This window comes from Carettochelys insculpta, chromosome 16 (genome assembly GCF_033958435.1).
Source record: "Carettochelys insculpta isolate YL-2023 chromosome 16, ASM3395843v1, whole genome shotgun sequence".
Classification (NCBI taxonomy): Eukaryota; Metazoa; Chordata; order Testudines; family Carettochelyidae; genus Carettochelys; species Carettochelys insculpta.
Genome location: NC_134152.1, coordinates 32,181,652 through 32,204,838, shown reverse-complemented (window position 1 = coordinate 32,204,838; position 23,187 = coordinate 32,181,652). Strand labels below are relative to the sequence as shown.

Sequence of the window (23,187 nt, the reverse complement as noted above, 5' to 3'; positions counted from 1 at the left end):
CAGAGGGGAGATGCAGGGTGATGCTGATGTGATGGTGGACGATGGCAAGGCTGGGGGCAGAGTGGAGACGCAGGGTGATGCTGATGTGATGGTGGACGATGGCAGGGCTGTGGGCAGAGGGCAGGTGCAGGGTGATGCTGATGTGATGGTGGGCGATGGCAGGGCTGGGGGCAGAGGGGAGATGCAGGGTGACGCTGATGTGATGGTGGACGATGGCAGGGCTGGGGGCAGAGGGGAGATGCAGGGTGATGCTGATGTGATGGTGGACGATGGCGGGGCTGGGGGCAGAGGGGAGGTGCAGGGTGATGCTGATGTGATGGTGGACAATGGCAGGGCTGGGGGCAGAGGGGAGATGCAGGGTGATGCTGATGTGATGGTGGACGATGGCAGGGCTGGGGGCAGAGGGGAGATGCAGGGTGATGCTGATGTGATGGTGGACGATGGCGGGGCTGGGGGCAGAGGGGAGGTGCAGGGTGATGCTGATGTGATGGTGGACAATGGCAGGGCTGGGGGCAGAGGGGAGATGCAGGGTGATGCTGATGTGATGGTGGACGATGGCAGGGCTGGGGGCAGAGGGGAGATGCAGGGTGATGCTGATGTGATGGTGGACGATGGCGGGGCTGGGGGCAGAGGGCAGGTGCAGGGTGACGCTGATGTGATGGTGGACGATGGCAGGGCTGGGGGCAGAGGGGAGATGCAGGGTGATGCTGATGTGATGGTGGACGATGGCGGGGCTGGGGGCAGAGGGCAGGTGCAGGGTGATGCTGATGTGATGGTGGACAATGGCGGGGCTGGGGGCAGATGCTGATGTGATGGTGGACGATGGCGGGGCTGGGGGCAGAGGGCAGGTGCAGGGTGATGCTGATGTGATGGTGGACGATGGCGGGGCTGGGGGCAGAGGGCAGATGCTGATGTGATGGTGGACGATGGCGGGGCTGGGGGCAGAGGGGAGATGCAGGGTGATGCTGATGTGATGGTGGACGATGGCGGGGCTGCGGGGGGAAAATGCTGGGATGATCGTGGTGTGTTGGGGGACCGACAGCACAGCTGAGGGGGGAGGGGAGATGCAGGGTGATACCGGTGTGATGGGGTTGACGTCACGGCTGCGGGCAGATGCTGCGGGGATCCCAGTGACGGTGGCGGGGGTCGATGCCCGGCTGCGGGGGGTGGAGGGAGCGCAGCGCCGCCGGGCGAGGCAGGGCTGATTGGGAAGCGGAGATCACACGCTGCTTTATTCAAGGCAACGAGATGACGGGGGGGATTCGACGGGCGACGATGAGGCGCGATGATGTCACTAGCCTCGCGCCGTAGCTGTTGCTGAGTCACGCGTTCGCCCATGGAATGGCCCTCTTTCGGGGCGGCCCGCGCGTTCACAACAGGCAGCGCAGCCGGGCGGGCGCAGGAGGTTCCCATGGTAACTATCAGAGGGCGTTTGTTCCGCCAGCTGTAGCTCTCGCGATGCGACACGGCGGAAGTGACGTCAACAGCTCAGTCTCGCGGTTCTTGAAGCGACCTCTGATTGGCTGCGTAGTGGCGGCGTCTCTGTCGGAGCCTCCTTCCCGCTTCCCCCCGCCGCTCTCGGCCCGGGCTGCCTGCCCGCCCCGGAGAGCTGCGGCCGCGCCGAGAGCCGCCAAGATGGCGTCCGCCCTGGAACAGTTCGTCAACAGCGTCCGGCAGCTCTCGGCCCAAGGTGACCGCTGGGAAGGAGGAAGGAGCGGGGCTCGCCTGGAGCGGGAGCCTGGGCGCGGGGTGGGGCTGTTTTCACGGAGAAATGGGCGGGCACCGTGTGGGAGTGGGGCTGCTACATCCCGGGCTGGGCCCTGAGGAGGGTGCGGGGCTGCGGACGCCTGCCTTTGGCCCCGCCCGGCTCCGGGGGTGCAGGTGCCGCCTCCTTGGGTGCGTGCGAGGCATGGAGGATTCTCCTCCCCCACTCTGTTCTGTTACTTGGCCCAGCCAACAGGGCTGTCCTGTCCACGTACTGGCACGTTCTGGACTCTCGCAGCTGCATTGCAGATAGCCCGGGACTTAGGTTGCCTCTTGCCCTGCTTTAGTCTCACTACTGCAGCATTGCTGGCATCTGTAGTCCCGCCCCGCTCAGTCTCCTTTTTAACTCACGAGAGACAGTCTCCTTCCAAAAGACGCTTTTAGCATAAGTCAGAGGAGTAGCTGAGTTAGTCTGTATCTTCAAAACCAACAAGAAGTCCTGTGGCGCCTTATAGACTAACAGATATTTTGAGCATAAGCTTTTGTGGGCAAAGCTTGTGCCAACAAAAGCTTATTCTCCAAAATATGTTAGTCTATAAGGGCCACAGGACTACTTGTTGGGTTTTTTTTAATGTAGATGCTGGATCAGGTGTGCAGGGCTGCTGCTGCATCCTCTGGCTTCAAATTGCTTTCATTTTATTTAAGGTTTACAGTTTGGCTCATTGGCTCTCAGTATGCTTGCTATAACCATTGGTTCAGCACTGCTGCACTCTGATACAACTGCAAGCTGTGGTCGAGGTGGAAAAGCATGTGGTGTAATTCTCCATCTCTTAGTCCTGGGGGAATTTGGCAATTGTTGCATTTGGAGGTGCAGTTAAATTGCAGAATTCCCCAAGGACTAATAGTTGTGTATGGGGTCAGATTAGGTGATCATGAGAGCTTATTCTGGCCTTAAAGGCCAGGAATTTTCTAAAACAGCTGAGAAATAGAAGTTTAAGTTTAAAACTCTTTGCTTGTGTTAATTTGGTCGCTAGTGTTTGGTCTAAGAAATTTGTTGCATTCTGGTATGGCACCATTGTTGCTTTCCACGGTTCCCGGTCCCCTGGCTGCTCACTTGTTTTGGTATCCGATTGTTAGAGGGCCTGGAGATAAATAGGAAGCAAAGTCAAAGTTTTTGGGCCCAGATGTGAGCCAGATCTGAACACTGCTGCTTGAACTTAACCATGGCACAAATCTACACTTAAAATGCTGCATTGAGTTAATGAAGGTTCTCTTGAGCCATTAGGAAACTGTGCTTCTGTTGGGGTAGTTAATCCACTTCCTCAAGAGGCAGTTGTTGGAGCATAGACTAACACAGCTACCTTTCTGTTACTATTTGATATAACTGTGTCACTCAAGTGTGTGAATTTTTCCATTTATGCTGATACAGGTCTGTATTGTAGACCAGACTTTAGTTTTGCAAATGAGGAAAGAACCTACATCTGGAATTAAGGATAATCACTGTTTTGTATCAGCAAGTGTGTAGAAGATAGCATGTCATTTTGAAATTGTTTTAGTTAAGTACTGTTACAAAACTCTGGCCCTTTATATGGAAAAAAGGCCTGGAAAAGTTAGAGAGTACCCAATGTTTCCTTTTGGGGTAGGGATGCAAAATCCAATTTAATTAGTTAACTGGTTAAACATTAAGTTTAACTGGTTAACCAGTTAAATATGGAGAGCAAGGAGGCTGGAGTGGGCCCACTGTAGACAAGGGCTGCTTCAACTAGGCTGGAGTGTTCCTTACCCACAGTGGGGCCCCATAGGGCTGGAGCAGCCCTTTGCTGGCAGGGGTCTGCTGTCACCGCCACTGGTTAACCATTTAGGGTAAGGTTTACCAGCTACCTGGTTAAATGTTAACACCCCTATTTTAGGGTGTGACCGAGCTGACTTACGTACTTCTCCATTCTGACTATTGGGTTCTGTGCGTTAGCTAAGAAAGTATATGATATAAATTGCTGTGATTGTATGTTAGAGGTTTAACTGTGTCTGCAAAAGGCCTTTTAAAAAGTCTTTTTTCACTGCCTTTTCAAACCCCAGTTTTCTGCTCTACTTACATAGCACTTCACTGCATAATGTAAGTTCTTGAACTTAAATGTTTATTTTGTATGTCTACACTAGAAATGCTACAGCAGCGTGACTGCAACATAGACACTACAGTGACAGAGTTCTTCTATCTCTGTAATAAATTCACCTCTTTGAGAGGATGTAGTTCAACTGATGTAAGAATTCTTTCCCCCAACCTGTTGGTGTCCACAGACGCTGCAGTATAGGGTAGCTTAATTGCATCTCAGGGTCTGAAATTTTTCTCAGCCCTGAGTATAATTAAGATACTGCTTTTCTACTGCAGACAAGCCCTTTTTTGTCTGTGGGATGTTCATATCCTTGAAACGGATCAAGAATTGATATTTTCTATAAAATTTAAGATCATCTTTTTAAAGATGCTACGTTTGGGTGGGGCTCAAACTTCCTTGTGTGTGTGTGTGTGTGTGTGTGTGTGTGTGTATAACTGTCAATTATACTGTATAAAATTGAACTTTTCAGGCATTTGCCCATATAGATGGCAGTATACTGAGGGAACAGGTGGATTTTGAGGTTAACTTTACCCTATTACATCAGTTAATCAAAATTGATTGTTTTTAACAGCTGCACAGCATTATATAACTTCAGGGTGTTGTAATCCTCTGAGTGATCCAGTAGGGTGGGTATATACATGAAGTAAATAGCCCTATAGCCATAGGAGTCATGATCAGAGCTAGAATTACAGTTTGGGTGTTTTTGGTTTCCAGTCTTGCACTCAGGCCATTAGATCAAACCTCTCTCTCGAAGCTAAATTCTCATAATTGAGAATGTTGACCCTCTTATCTTCATTTAAAGGGAAAGATTAGAGGTGTATGAGAACAGCGTTTTCATCTTTCCCTTTACAATATAGACATTTTCTCAAGGCTTCTAGGAGGTGAGGCTAGACCCTCACTTCAGTTTTTATCTAATCTGTCTGAATATACAGTTGAATCAAGTCTGCTTCAGAGGACTACTATCTATTTTAAAATCCACTTTTTTTTTTTAAGGTAAGTAAATACAGTTTGAGATACAGCATCTCCCTTTAATCCTTCTGTCAAATTTTGCAGGTTTAGTACATTCTCTAATTTGAAGTGTTGTTTTTTTCTTCTCCATGCTGTGCTGACTCTCCCAAGCAAGAAAATACAGGTGACTGGGTGTAATCTTGTTTTATAAACAAAATAAACTGGAAAAAAAGATTTTTATGAAACTCTTATTGTAGATGTTACACTCGATCTAAATTTTTAGACCACATCTTATCCTATGGACAAGGCTGATTGGATATTCAAAAAGGTGAGGTTCAGGAGCAGTAGCATTATGGGAAGAAGTTTCCTGTTACCTCAGCTGCTGAAAAGGTGGAGGATGCTGAAAGATTTCTTCTAGAGTGCTGTCCATGGACTATTTTGTGGAGATGAACTTTCCATGTATATCTGTAAACATGAAACTCCACTCCTGTACCTTGGCAAAATTCTGAGCAGCCGCTGTGGCACTGAGTTCACTCTGCAGACTTAGGAAAGTAACATTGGATTGGTTTACAGTCTTAGTCTTTTTAAGGTTTTTCTCTGCAGTCATAACAGTTAAACTTTTTTTTTTTTTTTTAAGTGAGAGCTTAAGCCATTATGAGTCTCCTTGTTACCTAGGGAGATAGGATTTCTGAAAATGTGGCTGTTGCTACCAGCAAACTAATAGGTTTGAGTTCTTCACTGGATGAAGTTGCTTCTGTACAGTAATCTTAGGAAGCTGTGAAAGAAGTATTAAATGAGGACGTGCTGACTGTTTTGAGTGATTTTTATTTAGTGTTCTAAGTTAATGTTGACAACACTGTTTCATATTTCAGGGCAAATGACCCAGCTTTGTGAACTGATCAATAAGAGCGGGGAACTGCTAGCAAAAAATCTCTCCCATCTGGATACAGTGCTTGGTGCCCTGGATGTGCAAGAACACTCCTTAGGGGTTCTTGCTGTTTTGTAAGTGATCCCTTCCTTTAAGTTACTTATGGTTTCCACTGTCTGAGATGTTGTATAGCGACTTTCTAGAAAAATATATTGCTTTTAGGTACTTGCCTTTTCCTGATGTAGTTTTCATATGGGTGCTTAATTTGATCTTATAACTTTTTTTTTTTTTTTTTTTTTTTTTTTTTACAAATAAAGTATTGACTTATGTGCATTCATTCTTCTGATACTTCAGTTCTGAATTGGTAAAATACCATGACTGACTCACAATTCCAAGAAAGGGTTTTTAATTATGAGCAACATCTGTTTCTTGCTACATGCAGAAGATCTGTATAGATACATTTGCTCATGGGTTCAATAAAAAATGTCAAATATTTTAAGCTATGATGCATAAATACGATACTTGCAAACAATTAATAACATTAAGCAAGGTGTCACTTCATTCCTGGCAAAATGTAGGCTATTTTAGTTTCTTAGCTAGTATTTATTGGGTCCTTCTTGAGGGTGATCTTGCTATCATGCAGGTTGAGAGAGCAGTTGAACTGTTGTAGGGTGTTGTGGTGTGAACGTGAATTAAAACATTGTACTGTATATAGAGCTTGGAGACATCTTCCCTTCCTGATGCACAGAACTTCAAGGAAAGTGTCTTTGCAAGTTTTACTGCTGGGATTCTATAAAGTAGCTGTGAAACAAAATTTGATCATCATCTGTTAGAAGACCATCTCTTATTGCAAATCTCATTTTGAAGCAAATAAATATCTCAAACACAACTAGTGAATATGGTACTTCAACTTGCATAAGATGCAATACAAAGTGGATTCTAAAAATGCATTACAAAACTTTTAGAAAACACAATCATTATCATGCCTCACCAATGTTGAAAATGGAGTGAGTCAAAACAGTTATAAAAAACCAAATAAGGAGAAGGGCAACTGTCAGAGGAGATGTTTAAATGGAAAGATTTGAATAGCTGGTTTAAATGAGTTGGAGGTTCAGGGAAATAGAGCAAATCTTCACACTAGTTTCAGTTTGGAACAGTGGAAAGACTGAAGGATCAGTCGTAATAGCAAGTGTGTCAGGAGCTATCTGCAGTAAGTAAGTTTAAGAATATAGGCAGTTTTTAATTACATCTTAAAGGGCGGTAAGTGGAAGGAGGATGTGTGCTTGGAAGTTTTCAGGATAAGGTTTCACAGGGATGTTGGAATTTGAGGAGGCCGTAGAGTAGGGTTGGGAGTTGCAGCAGTCAAGGAGACTGCTGAATGCATGGATGAGGATATTGGCTGAGATGTAGTGAAGGCAATGTTTTGGAGGTAGTGATATGCAAACCTATGGGCTTAGGATGACACCAGGTTCAGGGTCAAAAAGGAGAAGAGGAGATGAGAGGACTTTGAATGCTGTTTACTTTAGAAGGAGCCACAAGAATACTTATGACAGAGAGAGAAAGCAACAAAGAACAATCAAAGGGGTACAGTACCTACCTGTAGTACATCTTACTATTTCCAAGGTCAGTAGGAGGTACTTATGGACTAATGTGGTGACTTGTTTTCCATGTAGTGGAAGGAATACAAAATCATTAAGGCTTTGGCTGGCAAAAAACAAACTAAAACCTTAAGCAAAATAGTTTTGACAAAGTTAAGTTGACCTGTCCATATAAAAAGTGCCAATTGACCAGTTTAAAAAAATACGCAGTGTGTGCCTTCAGAGTGTGGCAGAAGGTGAAGGGAGTGGGTGTATGTGCTGCAGAATTATGGTTGATTTTGTTTAGGTTTGCTCTATTTTTTCGTGCTTTATAAAGTTACTACCTGTGCTCTAATTTGCTGTGTTAAACTTTGCATATGACGCTGCATGAAGATGAGGGGGTTTTAATCCGATTCTCAAATATCAGGTAGATGTGTCTTTGTGTTTAAGATGCATTTACTCTACTCAGCTGACACACTATACTTTCCTAGTTCAGTTCTGTAAAACCCATGGACTGTTGATTGTCAGAATACTTGGATTGGAAGGTTGTACTATGCCACACTGAAAAAGTCCACAGTACACACTTTGCTGTTAGCTCTGTACGGTTGAAAAAGTTTACCTGTCCATGCAGAGAGAATTGCAGGATGCCTTAGTTTTTTATCTACAGAAACTAAGTGTTTAATTCTTTGTCTTGTTTTAGGTTTGTGAAGTTTTCTATGCCAAGTGTCCCTGATTTCGAAACATTGTTCTCGCAGGTCCAGCTTTTTATCAGCACTTGTAATGGGGAGCACATTAGATACGCAACAGACACTTGTAAGTTAAACTTCAATTTGTTCTGTACTACATAATTGAAATTTAGTATAGCTGGTATCTGCGATTTTTCACTTTTTTTGTTGTTGTATCTAGTTGCTGGTCTCTGCCACCAGTTAACAAATGCCCTTGTGGAAAGGAAACAGGTAAGCAGATATCACGTAGTAGCAAAAAGTAAACTATATCTGAGTTCTTCATTTGTTCATAGTAAGCTTAGTATCATGAGATTTGGTACTAATTCTTCATTAAGAAAGTATTTCTGTGCAGATTTTTGCTTCCATATGTATAGAAAGGTAATGGATCCAAAACTAGATTTTTAATAGGGTTAGTTCAGAGAGATTCTAAATGAAAGAAATACCATTAATTCTGTAGTGCGCTGATAAATCATGACAAGGAATATACACAAAATAGGAAATTGTTGTGTTCATTAACTTTTGATGGAGCTGAAGTTCTTTGGGCAATACACAGAAATATGTGATTGTACCAGAATAATTGGTATCAGTCAGCCGTTTATTACTGGCTTCAGCGTAACCTTCACATGAGCCAACCACTTGATTAGGTGTCTTAAAATATGCAACAAACTTTGACTATTTAGAGTGAACTGGCTAAACACAAAAAGCTTTCTAGTCACCTTATTCTTTGGGGTTAGAAAATGGGGTTGAAGCCAATTCCCTCTAAATGAAACTAATGGGGAATCTTGCTTTTGATATCCATATGGGTAGGGCCATGTTTTGGTGTTGTCAGGATTAGGTCTTTTAAGATGGTAATTTTCTAGTATTCTGACCGTGTAATGTGCTCTTAATAGAACTGCCTTTTTTGCAGCAGAAATGCTGACTTTTAGTAGTCCACCAAAAGAAGTAAACCAAGGCTAGTTAATAGCCAAGGATAACTTTATCTCTTAAGAAGGGACTGCAGTATCCTGCAAGGAAGGGGGAACCTCAGCGTAATTGTTACTAAATGTAACCTATCAATTAGTGTTATTTTTCATTTGTAAGTGTCAACATAAGATCCAATATGCTGCCATCTATGAGAAATTATCTGAAAGAGATGTAATTTCTGACAGCCCCTGCGTGGAATTGGCATTCTCAGACAAGCCATAGACAAGATGCAGATGAACACAAACCAGCTGACCTCAATACATGCAGATCTCTGCCAGGTAAAAGGATATATCAGACTTATATCAAGCTAAAAAGTTTTAAATTAGTCCAGCCGCTTTGTTCAGTGGGTGAACATGTGCTTCGTTCTTCTGAATCAGAGGAACAGATACAATTATGGCGGGACTTTGATACTAGTAAATGATAAGATGTATTGGCATTTTATAGCATTAGAATGGGATTTTTAGTTTATCCTCTGATTATTTTGGTCCCCTCCATCACTTCTGATAGGCATAAGAATGGCAGGCATACTGGGTTAGACCAAAGGTCCATCTAGCCCCCAGTATCTTGTCTTCCAACCATAGCCAATGCCAAAGGCCCCAGAGGGAGTGAACAGAACAGGTGGTAATTGAATCAATCCTTCTACTGTCATCCATTTCCAGCCTCTGATGAACAGAGACTAGGGGCACCACTCCTGTCCGTCCTAGCTAATAAGTATTGTTGGACCTAACCTCCATGAACTCACCTAGCTCTTTTGTGAAGCCCAATAAAGTCCTGGTCTTCACGACATCCTCTGGAAAAGAGTTCAACAGGTTGACTGTGCTACATGAAGAAAAACTTTTGTTTAAAACCCACTGCCTATTAATTTCATTTGGTGACCCCTAGTTCTTACGTTATGGGAACAAATAAATTACCTTTTCTTATTCACTTTTTCCATACCTCTCATGGTTTTGTAGACCTGTCATATCCACCTCTTAGTCTCCTCATTCTTAAGTTGAAAAGTCCCAGTGTGTTTAATCTATGTACATGTGGTGCCCATCCTGAATGGCAGTAACTATTACTTTTGCTGAGGAATGTAGCACACGGCTCCTTCCAGAGCTAGGCTACATTGTTGAGTGTTATCCAGACGAGGGTTGCTTAACAACAGCATGAGACATTTTCATGTCTCTTCCAACCTCTCTGAATTTTCTTGGAGGCATGGGGCTTGAACTGGTGATGTCTTGTGACACTTTGTGCTGCCAGCAGGCTAGCTTGTGTGGAATGTTCCTGGCAGCCTTGCAAATTAGGGTGGAGTTATTTTAACATTAAGATAATTTGTCATGGCTCCTTAGGAGTGTTAGTAGCTCTTACAATATCATATACTTACAATTTGTCTGCAGTAAAATGCCAATGGAATGGCACCATTTCTTGGCTTGTGTTGCTATTTGTGTGTTTGGAGTAAATTACAGGTTCAACCTCACTAATCTGGTACTCTCTCATCTGGCAGTATCCGTAATCCAGCATGATTTTAGTTAGCTGGAGGATCACTTTTCATGGATGTGGCCAAGTTTCTCGTGGTCCCGTAAATTTTATTTCCAGCCACCACTTGTGGATCTCTGTGTTCTGTGCTATGTTTACCCCTAAATGTCTTCTGAGAGCCCAGTTAGTGGAAGTATTGGCAATGCTGCTAGACAATATTGACCTCCTGTGGTCCAGCAAATTCTCTCCTTTGGCAATGGGCAGGTCCCAAGGATGCCGGACAAGAGAGGTTTCAACTTGTATATTAAGAAATGAAAAACTAAATTTTAGTTGATTTTTAAGTTTGAATAGACGTGTCCGGTCATGTAACTTTGGTTTATTTTCTTGTAGCTCTGTTTGTTAGCAAAATGCTTTAAACCTGCCCTCCCATATCTAGATGTGGACATGATGGATATTTGTAAAGAGAATGGGGCGTATGATGCGAAGCACTTTTTATGTTACTACTACTATGGTGGGATGATATACACTGGGCTAAAGAACTTTGAAAGAGCGCTCTACTTTTATGAACAGGTAATTTTGTCTGAATTAGAAGTCCTGTGGGAAGATGAGAAATGTGGTTGGTTGAAAGAGAAAGTGTATGTATAAAGTTTTTAAACTTCACAAAAAAAAACTCTATGGCGAGTTTTCAATTTATTTTTTTTATTGGTGTTACATATACATGCACTAGAGTCTCATACTGCTGCTCATCACTACAGTATATGACTGCCTTCCATATTTACACTTGTCTACTACTGTTTTATATCTGTGCATCCACATTACCCAACAAATCTAAGTTAGATGATTTTTCAGGTATTCCAAGGTTTTGCTGTATCCTTTTTTGCTTAAATCAGCACAAGAGATTGTGCATGGCAAGTGTTTCATTATGCATTTCCAGCCAGAAGTTCCAAGTGTTTCTGTACCATGCAATGCTTTAAGGGGTCTGGTTACATGCTTAGAAGATCACAACTGAGCCTGGATACCAAATGCTCATGGGTTGCTTTTCAGTGTCATTTTAAATTTTTTTTTTTTTTTGGATTGCTATTTTTTTCCTGTTTCTTAGTGAATGGTAACAGTTCTGACTTTCATAAATGGGTACTTATATTTGAAGTCAAGCATCAGGAAAAATCAGTTTAGTGATTTGAGATCGTACCCCTGCCTGAGAGCACTGCTGATTTTGTTTGCCAATTATTTTCTAATTATTAGGAAATTACTTTTCTTCTTATTTCTGTGTGAAAGACCCACAGATGAGAAATTCCATAGACGACAAACACTGTCAAATGAACAAAGTAAACTAATGAAAGAAGAGAACTTTTTTTCTTTTCTGGTAGTTATAGGCAGGGTGGATTGAGTTAGAGCTCCAAAAATTTATTTAAATCAAGTTTCCCCACTATTCTCATTTCTTCAAGCAACAGTACAAATGAGATCACTAAGACATTCAGTTACAACTCAGGACAGGACATGATTTTACAGCATCTAATGGGGGTATGCTTTGTGACTTTTTTTAAGAAACTTGATTTTTGTTAATTTAGGAAATAGTACATAATGCTTGTTACCTGTTTCAAGCTGCAGATGCAGCAGCAGTACATTAGGAATAGTAAGCACTAAATAATATACACAAATGCAATAGTTATTTAAAATTTTGTTTGATAAAATATAAGTGTTACATAAATATTTTTACATTTGCAATTGCAGCAGTGTCCTGAGTTTCTGGAAGATGGTTGTCCATAGACTTATTTTATTTTATTAAATCTAACAAATAAGTCCTTGGAACACTAAATGTATGGTGTCCTTAAAACTTCTACAGCTAGGTCTCATTTTCCCCATTCCTACTGTCATTTTGATGCAGATTTGATTCCAAGTTATCAAAAGAGCTAAGACTGGCTGTGCTTAGCATGCACTTTGTTTTGAAGTAAGCCCCATTGAAAAGAAGTATGGGATGGGGTATCTTAGGGAAAGCTGAGTTATGCTAAAGTAAAATAGGGAATAGAATTATGGCGTCACCATTACCATCTATGATCATGATGTTCCAAAATAAGAGGGATGTATTTTGTAATGTAATATAAATTAAAAAATAGGCGTTCAGTGGCAACTGGGTGCTTATTGCAGCTTTCTGTGCTATATACATGGGTGATAAATTCTAAACCTGTTGTTTAATTAGTTAACCTAAACCTTTTTTCTAGCAACATCCAACATAGCAAATGGCTTGGGAATTTACTTGTGAACTAAAAGCCATAGAGTCTTGAAGAATAACGTATTTCAAAGTTGATCGATATTGTTCTTCACCCATCTGCATTACAAAGAAAACTGCTTACTGGGAGAAAAATGGTGCATTCTTTCAGATAGGCCCTGCTTCATCATCTTGCATTATTTACACTTGACACATTTTTCCTTTTTCACCCATGGAATGAATTTCTTTGAAATATCCCCAATAGGGTTTCTCCCAAAGATTTGAAGTACAATTCTTGGTGCATACTAAAAGTTCGCTACTACTAAATGGAAAAAGTTTGCTTTTGATCCTTGTGTGATAATTTTAAGACTAGTTTCACTATACAAAATGTTATGTTTCTGGTTTTGAGCAGCTGGTACAAAAGTTACTTTTTAGGCATATCTGACTGATTGATTGTCACAAAACTCATTTCTGTGAAGCCTAATGCACACTGGTGAACGATGGTGTCCAGCACGTCCCTTTTACCTATGGAGTTGTTAGTCTAGGAATGTTTTTTTTTAATGCAGTTTGGAAGTGACATTCATTTTTGATTCCAGTCCCTTTCTCTTGCTTAGGCAATAACTACTCCAGCCATGGCAGTCAGTCATATTATGTTGGAATCTTATAAAAAGTACATTCTAGTTTCTTTGATACTACTTGGCAAAGTTCAACAGCTACCGAAGTACACCTCTCAGATAGTGGGTAGATTCATTAAGGTAAGTTTCAAAGGCATTTGAACAATAACCTGGAATAAAGAGTTGCAATGTTTGTCAAGAATCTTTCTTCCTGGGATCTCTTATGCAGTTCTGCTTATGATTCTAGATTATTAGAAATGTTCAGAACAAATGTCACTGAGGCTCGGGCCTGTTTGTAAGCCACAAAAAAACATGGGTAGAAGTGCTGATGTGCCGCCTTTATTGCTTTTTATTTAAACAGCTTTGAGTGTTGCAACACTGTCTTTACATTTTAAATGGGAATGGATTCCAAACAAACTGACTTCACATATAGCAATGTGACTTCTTAGTAAATGCCCTCAGTGAACTCATTAACCTTCTACTTTTGCTAGATAGTAAGCAAGACTCTTTTGGTTACCTATTAGCTTTTTCTGTGCAGAATCCATGTTCTGAAACAAAACAAACTCTCCACTTTCACGTGGCTGGTCTCTCCTTGAAGTGAGTTTATTGTGCAAAAGTTCTAAATGTGGCTGTTTAATATTGTAGTAGTAGTAGTACCAAAAAGCTGTAAGCATGATCAGTGTCCATTGACCTGAATAATAGATTGCAGAGAGTCCCTACCTCAAGGAGCCTAAAGTCTGATTCTTGTTTTTGTGATATGATCAGATGTTTAGGAAGTAGGTTGAAACCAAACTTATATGTGTTCTATGTGCATTAAATCTATATCTTCAGAGGTGAAAAGTCTAGTGTATTAACTGGGGATCTGACCCCCTTTAAAAAATAGCAACTTTACTGTGTTGACAATAAGGGTAGCTTAAATATCCTGAATGTTGTCACACTGAACTACATATGCATTAAAATCTGTTTCTTTTAATTGCAGCCCCTTAGCAATGCGTACCATGAATTAGCACAAGTTTATTCAACCAATAAACCATCAGAGCTCCGAAACCTGGTCAGTAAACATAGTGAAACATTCACCAGAGATAACAATATGGGGCTGGTTAAGCAGTGCTTGTCATCTCTGTATAAAAAGAACATACAGAGGTTAACTAAGGTAAGGTGCTGTTTTTTCTGTTGGCATCATTCATCCAGACTCTTGTGCTTTAGGACGCTATATCTGGAAGGGTTAATCTAAAAATGTCTTGTGTGTATGAAATTGTGGTTGATCCCATCTATAGGACATTGATTATGTCTAATAGTCACTTTAAAAAAGTGACTTTTTTTTTAGTTTTGTTGAATATAGTGTTTCTGAAGTGAAAATTATCTCAACATTGAACTAGTAAAATTAATCATATTTAAATGTGAATGAGCACTTTTTGTATGAGAATGGGTGAAAGCTCTGAATACAGAGGTTGGTTGAGGGGGTGCTTTTTGCTTTGATATTACAAATATAGATTCACTTGCCTGCCTCCTTATGCCAGAGCTTTCAGATCTTGGATGAAACTGACATACTGACTTATTCATTGAGAACTTGCCCACAACTTTTAAATATAGCCAGAGAAGTCAGAAAGGATGTCCCCTTTTCTTCCCTCTGCCTCTCAGTTTTCAGGTTTCCAGGCCTCACTGGTAAACTGAACCTCTCCCACCCCACCCCACCCCACCCCACAAGATATTGCCTGTGAGTCATTGGAGCTGCCGCAGCAGCTGGGACCACTGGGGATGGTGGAGTCACCACCACAACTGGGGCCTCAGAAGTGGCTGGGGCTGCCACAGCAGAGGGAGGGAGGGGCTGCGGTGGGGCATGGGAGCTCTCTTCCCCCAGCCCTGTGTGCACAGAGTTTGTCAGTGCCTGGCCACTGCTGCCTGCAGTGACTGAGCAGCAGCCACTGCGCTGGAGGTTGCTGCCCATTGGCAGGCTGGGGACAGCAGCCATGCTCTGCCTTCATGCGAGTGGCTCAGAGCCAGGGGCTAGAGGAGCTGCAGTGCTGAGCGCACTGAGAACTGCAGGAGGTGGAAGGAGCCAAGTTGGCATGCAACTCCTCTCCCTGTAATTGGGAATAGTAACAGAGAGGTAGCCATGTTGGTCTGTATTATAACAAAACAAAACAGCAGTCATGTTCTTCTGAAAAAGTGTGTCTGTCCCACAAAATCTCATCACCTAATAAATTATTTTGCTAGTCTTTAAAGTGTTACATGCCCGTTGTTTTGTTCTGTAATTGGGAGAGGGAGATGGAGGTGTGAGGGGCAGAATGGGGTGGGGGACAGGGAACAGAAGTAAGTGAGGGGCTGGGAAGGTTAGTGCATCAGCATACAGTATAACCATTTGGATTTAATGGATTTTCGGCATGAACAGATACCCCTTGTCCGCTCTTAATCGTTAAATCAAGGGTTTACTGTATGCCTCTTTTAGAACTAGAAGTGTCCGGTCAGCCAGACCTCTGCCACCCCATCCTCCCAAAAAAGTATTAAATGTAAACTACTAAAACAAAGGCAAAGCACCATTTTTCTTCTGCATAGTTAAAAATTTCAAACCGGTATTAAATCAGTGTACATCTGTATCCTTGTGAAAGAATAACCATAATATTCCATTATGAATAACCGCTATTACCTGAGGTGTTCCTGACTCTGAGGTTCTACTTTGATGGCATTATTTTAGAAATGGACTCTATGTAAAACAATGGATAAATAGAAGTAGCTATGTGAGAGTCTGGCAGAAAATGTTCCGGGGAAAAGGGAAGCTTGATATCGCCTAGGCTTCCCTTAGGAAGGAAGGAATTGTAAACAGAGCATTCTGATAAGACCACCCAGCTGTGCACCTAGCAATGTAAAATATCAGTTGTGGAAGAAATGATTCAAGTCTTTCGATGATACTTTTGCACTGCCTGCCTTTTATGCATATTCTCACCGTTATTAGACAGATCAGTTTTAAAAATGCAGTTAGTTATGTAGCCAATAAGGAGACTCAGGAGCAGTGGGGTAGGTTCAGGTTATAATGGTTTGCCATGTTTCTACATTTCAGACATTTTTAACCCTATCATTACAAGATATGGCAAGTAGAGTTCAGCTATCGGGGCCGCAGGAAGCAGAAAAGTATGTCCTTCACATGGTAAGGAATGTTACTTGTGCTAAAATGTCGTTTAGTTATAAGAGAGACCCAAATAGCTTTAAGGACTATAGTTAAATATTCTGATGTGACCTGGGAATATTTAATTTAGCAGTGGCAATCTGCAGTTGTCCAGCTGTCGGACTTTGTAGAGTGCAAATAAGAGACTAGAGGAAGAACTTGTTTTCGGCTGCCACCCTTTACCCAAAAAAGTCAACTGCTTTAGTCCAAACCAACATCAGTAATGCCTGTCTTCTACTAAAATGAGGTACACACTTGGAACAGACTGTAGGGAAGGAAGAACCAAGACAGAGTAAATTCTAGAATACGTTTAAGATCATAGTTTGACTCATCATTGTGGGCTATCTAAACTTTTTTTTTCACTCTTCTGTGTTCAGGTTAATCTTTTGTATTACAACTGTTTCACCTCTTTCAGATAGAAGATGGTGAAATTTTTGCAAGTATTAATCAGAAAGATGGTATGGTCTGCTTCCATGATAATCCTGAAAAATACAACAATCCAGCTATGCTTCATAACATTGATCAGGAGGTAAATAACATTTAATACATTCTTGCTGTTGTCTTCAATATCTAATAGTGGTGTTAGAACAAATTTTGTGTATGTTAGCTTCTAGAATTAGTGGAATCCAGGTGCTTTAGAAAGAGAGGCATGTTAAAATAAAAGAAATGCAGGATTCCGCTGTTGTAGCAATTAGGTTGTTGTCTTTTACCATCTCTACTAGGCAATTACTGTCCGTGTTAAGTACAGTCTGAGGCATGCCAGCAGTTTGATCCCATAATATTGACTATGTTAAGTGAATACAGTTGACTTTGAGTTAAATACTAGAAAAATTACTCTTCTATTTTTAAAATCTTGGTCATTTGTAACATTGCCTAGCAAATACTACTTTTTCATTAGCTCATAACAAATCTGAGCTATAAAGGGACTTGGACAAACTAATCAGCTTGCTGTTTTCAACATGTCTTTCTCAGATGCTGAAATGTATAGAGCTTGATGAACGACTGAAAGCCATGGATCAAGAGATCACTGTGAACCCTCAATTTGTGCAGAAGGTAAATGATGTAAGATCTTTCACAGAGATTGTATGCTGAACTTACTCTAGAAGTCATATATTGAAGTCAGGAAGGTGACTGACTTGTGAACATTACACATGATGAGCGCTGTGCAGAAGGAGTGCTAGTTCTTTCCTGTTTGTTGTGAGTAGGCATTTTAGAGTTAATGCATAAGATGTAAGCATTAGAAAATGAATTTTTATGGAATTGACTTTTCTTCTTCCCTTACAGAGTATGGGCTCTCAAGAAGATGATTCAGGAAGCAAACCTTCAAGTTATTCTTGAAACTAACATTGGCCACTTCTGTTTTTAAAGTATAAAAGCTTAAGAAAACCACCTTTTGGACTGGGCATAGAAAGTCCCTGTGGAGAGCAGAGTGAACCAAAACTTCCACCTGGACATTTAGAAAATAAAATGACATCTTCTCAGTACTGTATGATTTCAAAAATATTCTCTGCAAAGAAAGGAAATCTCAAAGAAATACAAAGTCTGTTGTGGATTTATTTATCTTCAGATTAACAGCGTTAATGCATTAAATAATCTTCCTTTTGTTTTAAATGGCTTGAATGTTGCTGTTTCTGTAGAAGTCCTTTTTCCTCTCCTACAAAATTTGTTTAAAGTGTTTCTGTTCAGGGAAGAATACAAGCAAGTATGGGTCACTTATGCAACACCATTAGTTCATTATTTGAAATAATTTTGGACTCAGTTTGCTCTCTAAATACAGATTTATTTATCATATGTATAGAAAAATAATTCTCTTTATTTGAGTAACAATTTTTGTGAACTTGCATTCTGCTCATGCCCGATCAAGTTGGCAGCTGTCTACTAAGTGATTAACTATAAACCCTCTTCATCTCCAAAAAACCAAAATTATTACCATAGCATGCCAGTGCTGGTATGGAATTAGAATGTGGCATTATCTGACTCTGCTGTAGAGTGCAAAAGACGGTAGGTCCTCTATATATGACAACTACTTATTTTATGTCATGTTGGTAATTTAAAAACCAATGGTAGAATTTAATGTCATTCAGTACAAATGGAATATTCTTGCAATCAGATGAAAACCCTTTTGTTTAATTCTAGAAGTGTCTTTTAAAACCTGAATTTTTCTGGGGAACAACGAATAGGATGTCCAGTTTGTCTTGAAAGGTTTCTAATGGCTCAAAGACTACACAACCTGGCACAAAGGAGCTTGCAAAACAACCCAGGACTTGGCTTTGTGTGAATTCTTTTTAAGTATAAGGGTCACTATAGAGCTACTATTGCGGCTTACCTCCCTGTGGTATTGTTAATACTCTGATATAAAAACAGATTTAAATCATCTGGTGGTAATGTATGCTGGAATAGTGTTCTGCAGTTTGAAATCCAAGGATTGATTTCAACCATTGATGCTTTGTTGATGATTAAGTAGTTTTACTCACTAAATCAACAGGTTGATTGTTGGTTTTGTAGTTTTTGTATCTATGAAATTCCTCTTAACAGAGCACTTGTGACACAGTTGTTTGTCACTGCTGCTCTCCTGCTGTCACGCATAAGCTTTACACAGCGTTGGCTTTTTTCCAGTATTCCACACTGCCACTTGAGTATCTCCATGGGAGCTGCTGGGTGCTGGGCGTTCCTGAAGGCCCTGTTCCTCATGAAACTACTGTGTTGCTATAACACCTTCATGTCTGGTGTTGATATTGGGAATGACTTTTAAGGCGTTCTAAATCTAGCAGAGCCTTTTTTAACAGTGGTATGCCTGTACCAGTAAAAGGGGGAGAAACCTCCCAAACTGAAGGCAGTTTGTTCAAAGCTGGTACAAAAGAATGCAGCAAGCTGCATGGGTATGTCTACGCAGCAAAAAAACAATCTTACTGCAGCACATCTCAGAGCCCAGGTCTATAAAGTCAGACTCATGTGACAGCACTAAAAGCTGTCTGGACCTTCCAGCTTGAAGTCTGCTGAGGGGGATGGATTCAACAGCCAGAGTTGCAGCCCAAGTCAGGTTTAACATGGGACCTAGTCAATATACCTGGGCTCTGAGGCTCACTGCAGTGGGGCGTGTATTTTCTTCTGGAGACATATCCTTTGATGTGCTGCTTACCATCCTAGAACAGCATCTAAAATGAAGGCAGCTTTCACACCTAACCTTACAGCAAGTTCTCATCTTTTGTAATTTGCCTGGTTCAGTTGTAATCAGTGAAAGTGTGTGTTTTAAGTCTTAGCTTTGTAAAGATATTTGGACATAAGGATGGTCAGCCTTCCAGTGCCTAAATTGCTTCAGGAGCCTACATCTCATTTTCAAAATGGCTTTAGGATTTAGGCACTAGAATCCAGAGGTGGGATTTGAGCTCCTAAGCTGAACACTACTTAGAGTAAAATACATTTACAGATCTTGGCCTTATTCTGTCCCAATCCTCTGTCCAGTTTAATCCTGCAGTGATATTTTTTTTTTTTTTAATGCTGGCAGTGTGCTGTTTGCTCTGGAAACATCTTGAAATTGCAGCGCTACCAATCTTTTATTTAAATGTGAAACAGGGTTGTGAAAGAAGCCTTAACTATGCAATAACCACACAACAGATGCAGAGAATGACTAACCACAAACTGCAGCTTATACAAATACAGGGAAAAAGCACCCTTTAACAAAGAGGAGTAGTTAAAACACATGGCATAGGAAAAGAATACAACCAAATAATCTTTGTTTAAAAACCCAATGATCATTATCTGTTTTCCAAGTGATAGTTGAAGTGTACAGCTTTAAATAGTTCCTATTTTGTGTTTTGTGGAATTTTCTCAAATAGCTATCATGACACTACTTAGCTTAATATACCACCACTGAGAAACTAGTGATAGTCATGTGCAGTTGATTTGATACAGGTTAAGTTGCATAATTTGCTTTTTCATCCTTATGCTGGTCAAGTAAACCACATGAACAATTCAAAGGGGTAGTGTAAACACCTACAAAAGTTACAAGTTTTATACTCTTTTTATGCTCCAGTATTGTTGGGTTCTAAATGTTTAAAAAGTAAGTTGATACTTTAAAGCCAGCTGGGAGCTTTTGCCTCATTGGAACTGACAAAAGTTATCTGGCTCAATCTTTTAGTTGGTTTTGAAAATTGTAAGCTATAATGACCAGGGTTCTTGATTACAATCTAAGAAGTCATAGTGGCCCATGAGAGGGGCAGTTGGAAGGGCTGAAGAAAGACAAGAATGGCAACACCCTAGGGTGACACAATTCTGGCATCTCTACAGCCTCAGGGACGGTTGCAAATAAAGTGCAGAACAGCTAAGACTCCAGTGAAAGAGCAGAAGTTTTGCTAACACTTAAGCCTCCTGGATTTAAATAGTTTTAAGGAAGAACATATGATTAAACTTAGCATTGAGTGCCACGCTCAACTGAATCTAAAATCCCAACAATCTTCTGACCACAATCTTCATACCATAAGTGTATATAGAATGCATCCATAGTGATGCATGTACAGTGAAATAAATCTAGTAGATACTGTGGTACATCTACCTTGCAACTGTATTCCAATTTTAGGGTAAGCTATACTCTTAGAACAACTTGCAGCTACTGTTTCTAGTCATAGGGTGGGGCCTTTAATTCGGATGTTTAACAGAGGTACAGAAGGTACTTCTGGATATCTTCCTGTAATGTGTGTGCCATTTTTAAGGAGCACTGCAGCATAAGTTCACTGAGCTTTTTACACATGCAGTAGGTTTGCCATTGCTCCAGGTGCTGCTGCCTGCTTAAAATTGCTTCTTTCTGCACTCCCTCTTTTTACTGAGCTACAACCCACTTCTTGTGTTGTCACAGGTTGTCCGTATGACTTAGGAAATGTGGTTTGCTGCATGGCCAGAATGGGTGGGGAGGTTAGTCCTGAGAAGTTGTTTAAATGTACTATTAAAAAATAAAGATCACAAACAGTAGTTTTGTATTTTTTTTTTAAGTTTTGCATGTACTACAGCTGCCCTGTAATAGTGAGATGTTATCGGAGGCTTTGAATTGGGTACATTACAGCTTTTGGGATTGTTTTCCCATTTTTTAGCAACATTAACTCTACCAAAGAGCTGTAATGCTGTCTGGAGTGACACTATATAGCCTCTGGTGCATGTGGTGATGCATTGTGCCTTAGTCAGGAGTTTCAATGGCATTTGACAAAGGTTCAAGGTTCATGCGTCTATAGTGGCAGAGGCTTGGTGCATGGGTCAAAGATGGAGAAAAGATGCTGAATTAGCCCTCAGGTGCGAAATAGGATCCATACACCAAAACATAGGAATTGGCAACATCTTAAGGGGGTGGTTTTATACGTAAAGGCTTGTAACTTTGTTGTTCAGCACTAGTCTACCTTCAATGGGTGCATTTGGCTGGGTATGTAATGTAAAATCTCAATCCGTAGGCAAAATAGTGACAGATAAGGGGCATTGTCGTTTGATTAAAAAACCTACAGAATGATGATTTCAATGGTGTCACCAGTTGCAACAAGACAGGAGGAGAGAGGGACTTGCTCTTTCCTCTCCTGTCTTGCCACTCTAGGTCCTTCAGTTGGTGGAAGTTAATACCTAACTCAACCCATTTCAGATGACATTGTATCATTCAAAATCCCTTTTTCTCCCACAAACATTAATAGTACCAAATGTGACAAGGCTAGATCACAGGACATTAGACTCACAAAGTTGGTGAGGTTGTATCTTTTATTGGCCTAGTTTCTGTTTGTAAGTGCTTATACAGAGCTCTTCTTCAGACTTGTAAAAGGTGCTGAAAGTGTCATAGTTAAATACAAGACCAAACATAACTATTATCAGTGTTGTCAAGTATCAGAGGGGTAGCCGTGTTAGTCTGCATCTGTAGCAGCAACGAAGGGTCCTGTGGCACCTTATAGACTAACAGAAAAGTTGAACAGCATCTGAAGTGAGTTAACTCACGAAAGCTCATGCTCTAAACTTTTCTGTTAGTCTATAAGGTGCCACAGGACCCTTCGTTGCTATTATCAGTGTCTCCTTCAAGGGCACTATTACACAAGTTGCCACACCCATCCTCATCTATCCCTTGCTCACCCATCTACAATAAGGCTGGACGTGTGGAAAGATGAATATCTGGTCTTGGCCATAATCCTTTGATTAGCTGAAGAGCTGATGTAGGAGTGAGTAATATTTCACCCATAACTGGTGTGTTCAGTCCATCCTCCAAGACAAATTCAGGTCTAATAGCAGAGTTTACTTTCAGATTGTCTGACATCATGGAGCCATTCCACTGTTTGACAATTTGCCCACTTTCTAACAAGTATAAATGCACCTTGACAGTGGCAAATTTTTTTTCTCTGCTTCTTGGGAAATTACTGACTAATGGAGTGCTGCAAATGTGTCATATACCTCATCAGTTTTTTTTCCTAGCTGTTCCAAGCAAAGAGAGACTCTTCAGAGACTATATCAGATGCTTTCTGGTAGTGTCACAACTTGAAGGGGCATGTGTTCTGTGCAGTGTGGTGGCTTTCAAAGTTTGGAGGACTGCCTTTCTGGAATATACAGTAATTCTACCCCCCAAGCAGCAGCCACAAAAATGGAATTGAATGGGGTGGAATCTGATGCAGAGCATTTGCACAGCAGTGTCCTGTGGAAAATTCCAGAGTTCATTAGCACCTCTGTGGCCCATTGATGGCATGCCTGATAATTTTCTTGTCAGCCTTCTCACAGGAATGATAAACTCCACTGAATAATGCCAGACAATAGTGTTGTTACACCATATCTCATGTGTTGAAAGTCTGTTTAATGGATGCCTTTGAATTTAGTGCTGAAGAAGTCAGTGTTTTCTCTTGTA

General features: G+C 41.1%; 1 protein-coding gene across 1 annotated transcript; it reads left to right on the top strand.

Moving 5' to 3' along the window:
- Nucleotides 1-1,538: 1,538 nt before the first annotated feature.
- Nucleotides 1,539-21,312, top strand: COPS3 (COP9 signalosome subunit 3). Its single transcript, XM_075010697.1, has 12 exons — nt 1,539-1,690; nt 5,636-5,765; nt 7,909-8,021; nt 8,115-8,164; nt 9,082-9,174; nt 10,742-10,921; nt 13,172-13,312; nt 14,151-14,324; nt 16,230-16,316; nt 16,750-16,863; nt 17,307-17,387; nt 17,619-21,312. Exons 1-12 carry the CDS (start codon nt 1,636-1,638, stop codon nt 17,670-17,672), a joined length of 1,272 nt encoding a protein of 423 aa, XP_074866798.1. The 5' UTR covers nt 1,539-1,635; the 3' UTR covers nt 17,673-21,312.
- Nucleotides 21,313-23,187: the final 1,875 nt, after the last annotated feature.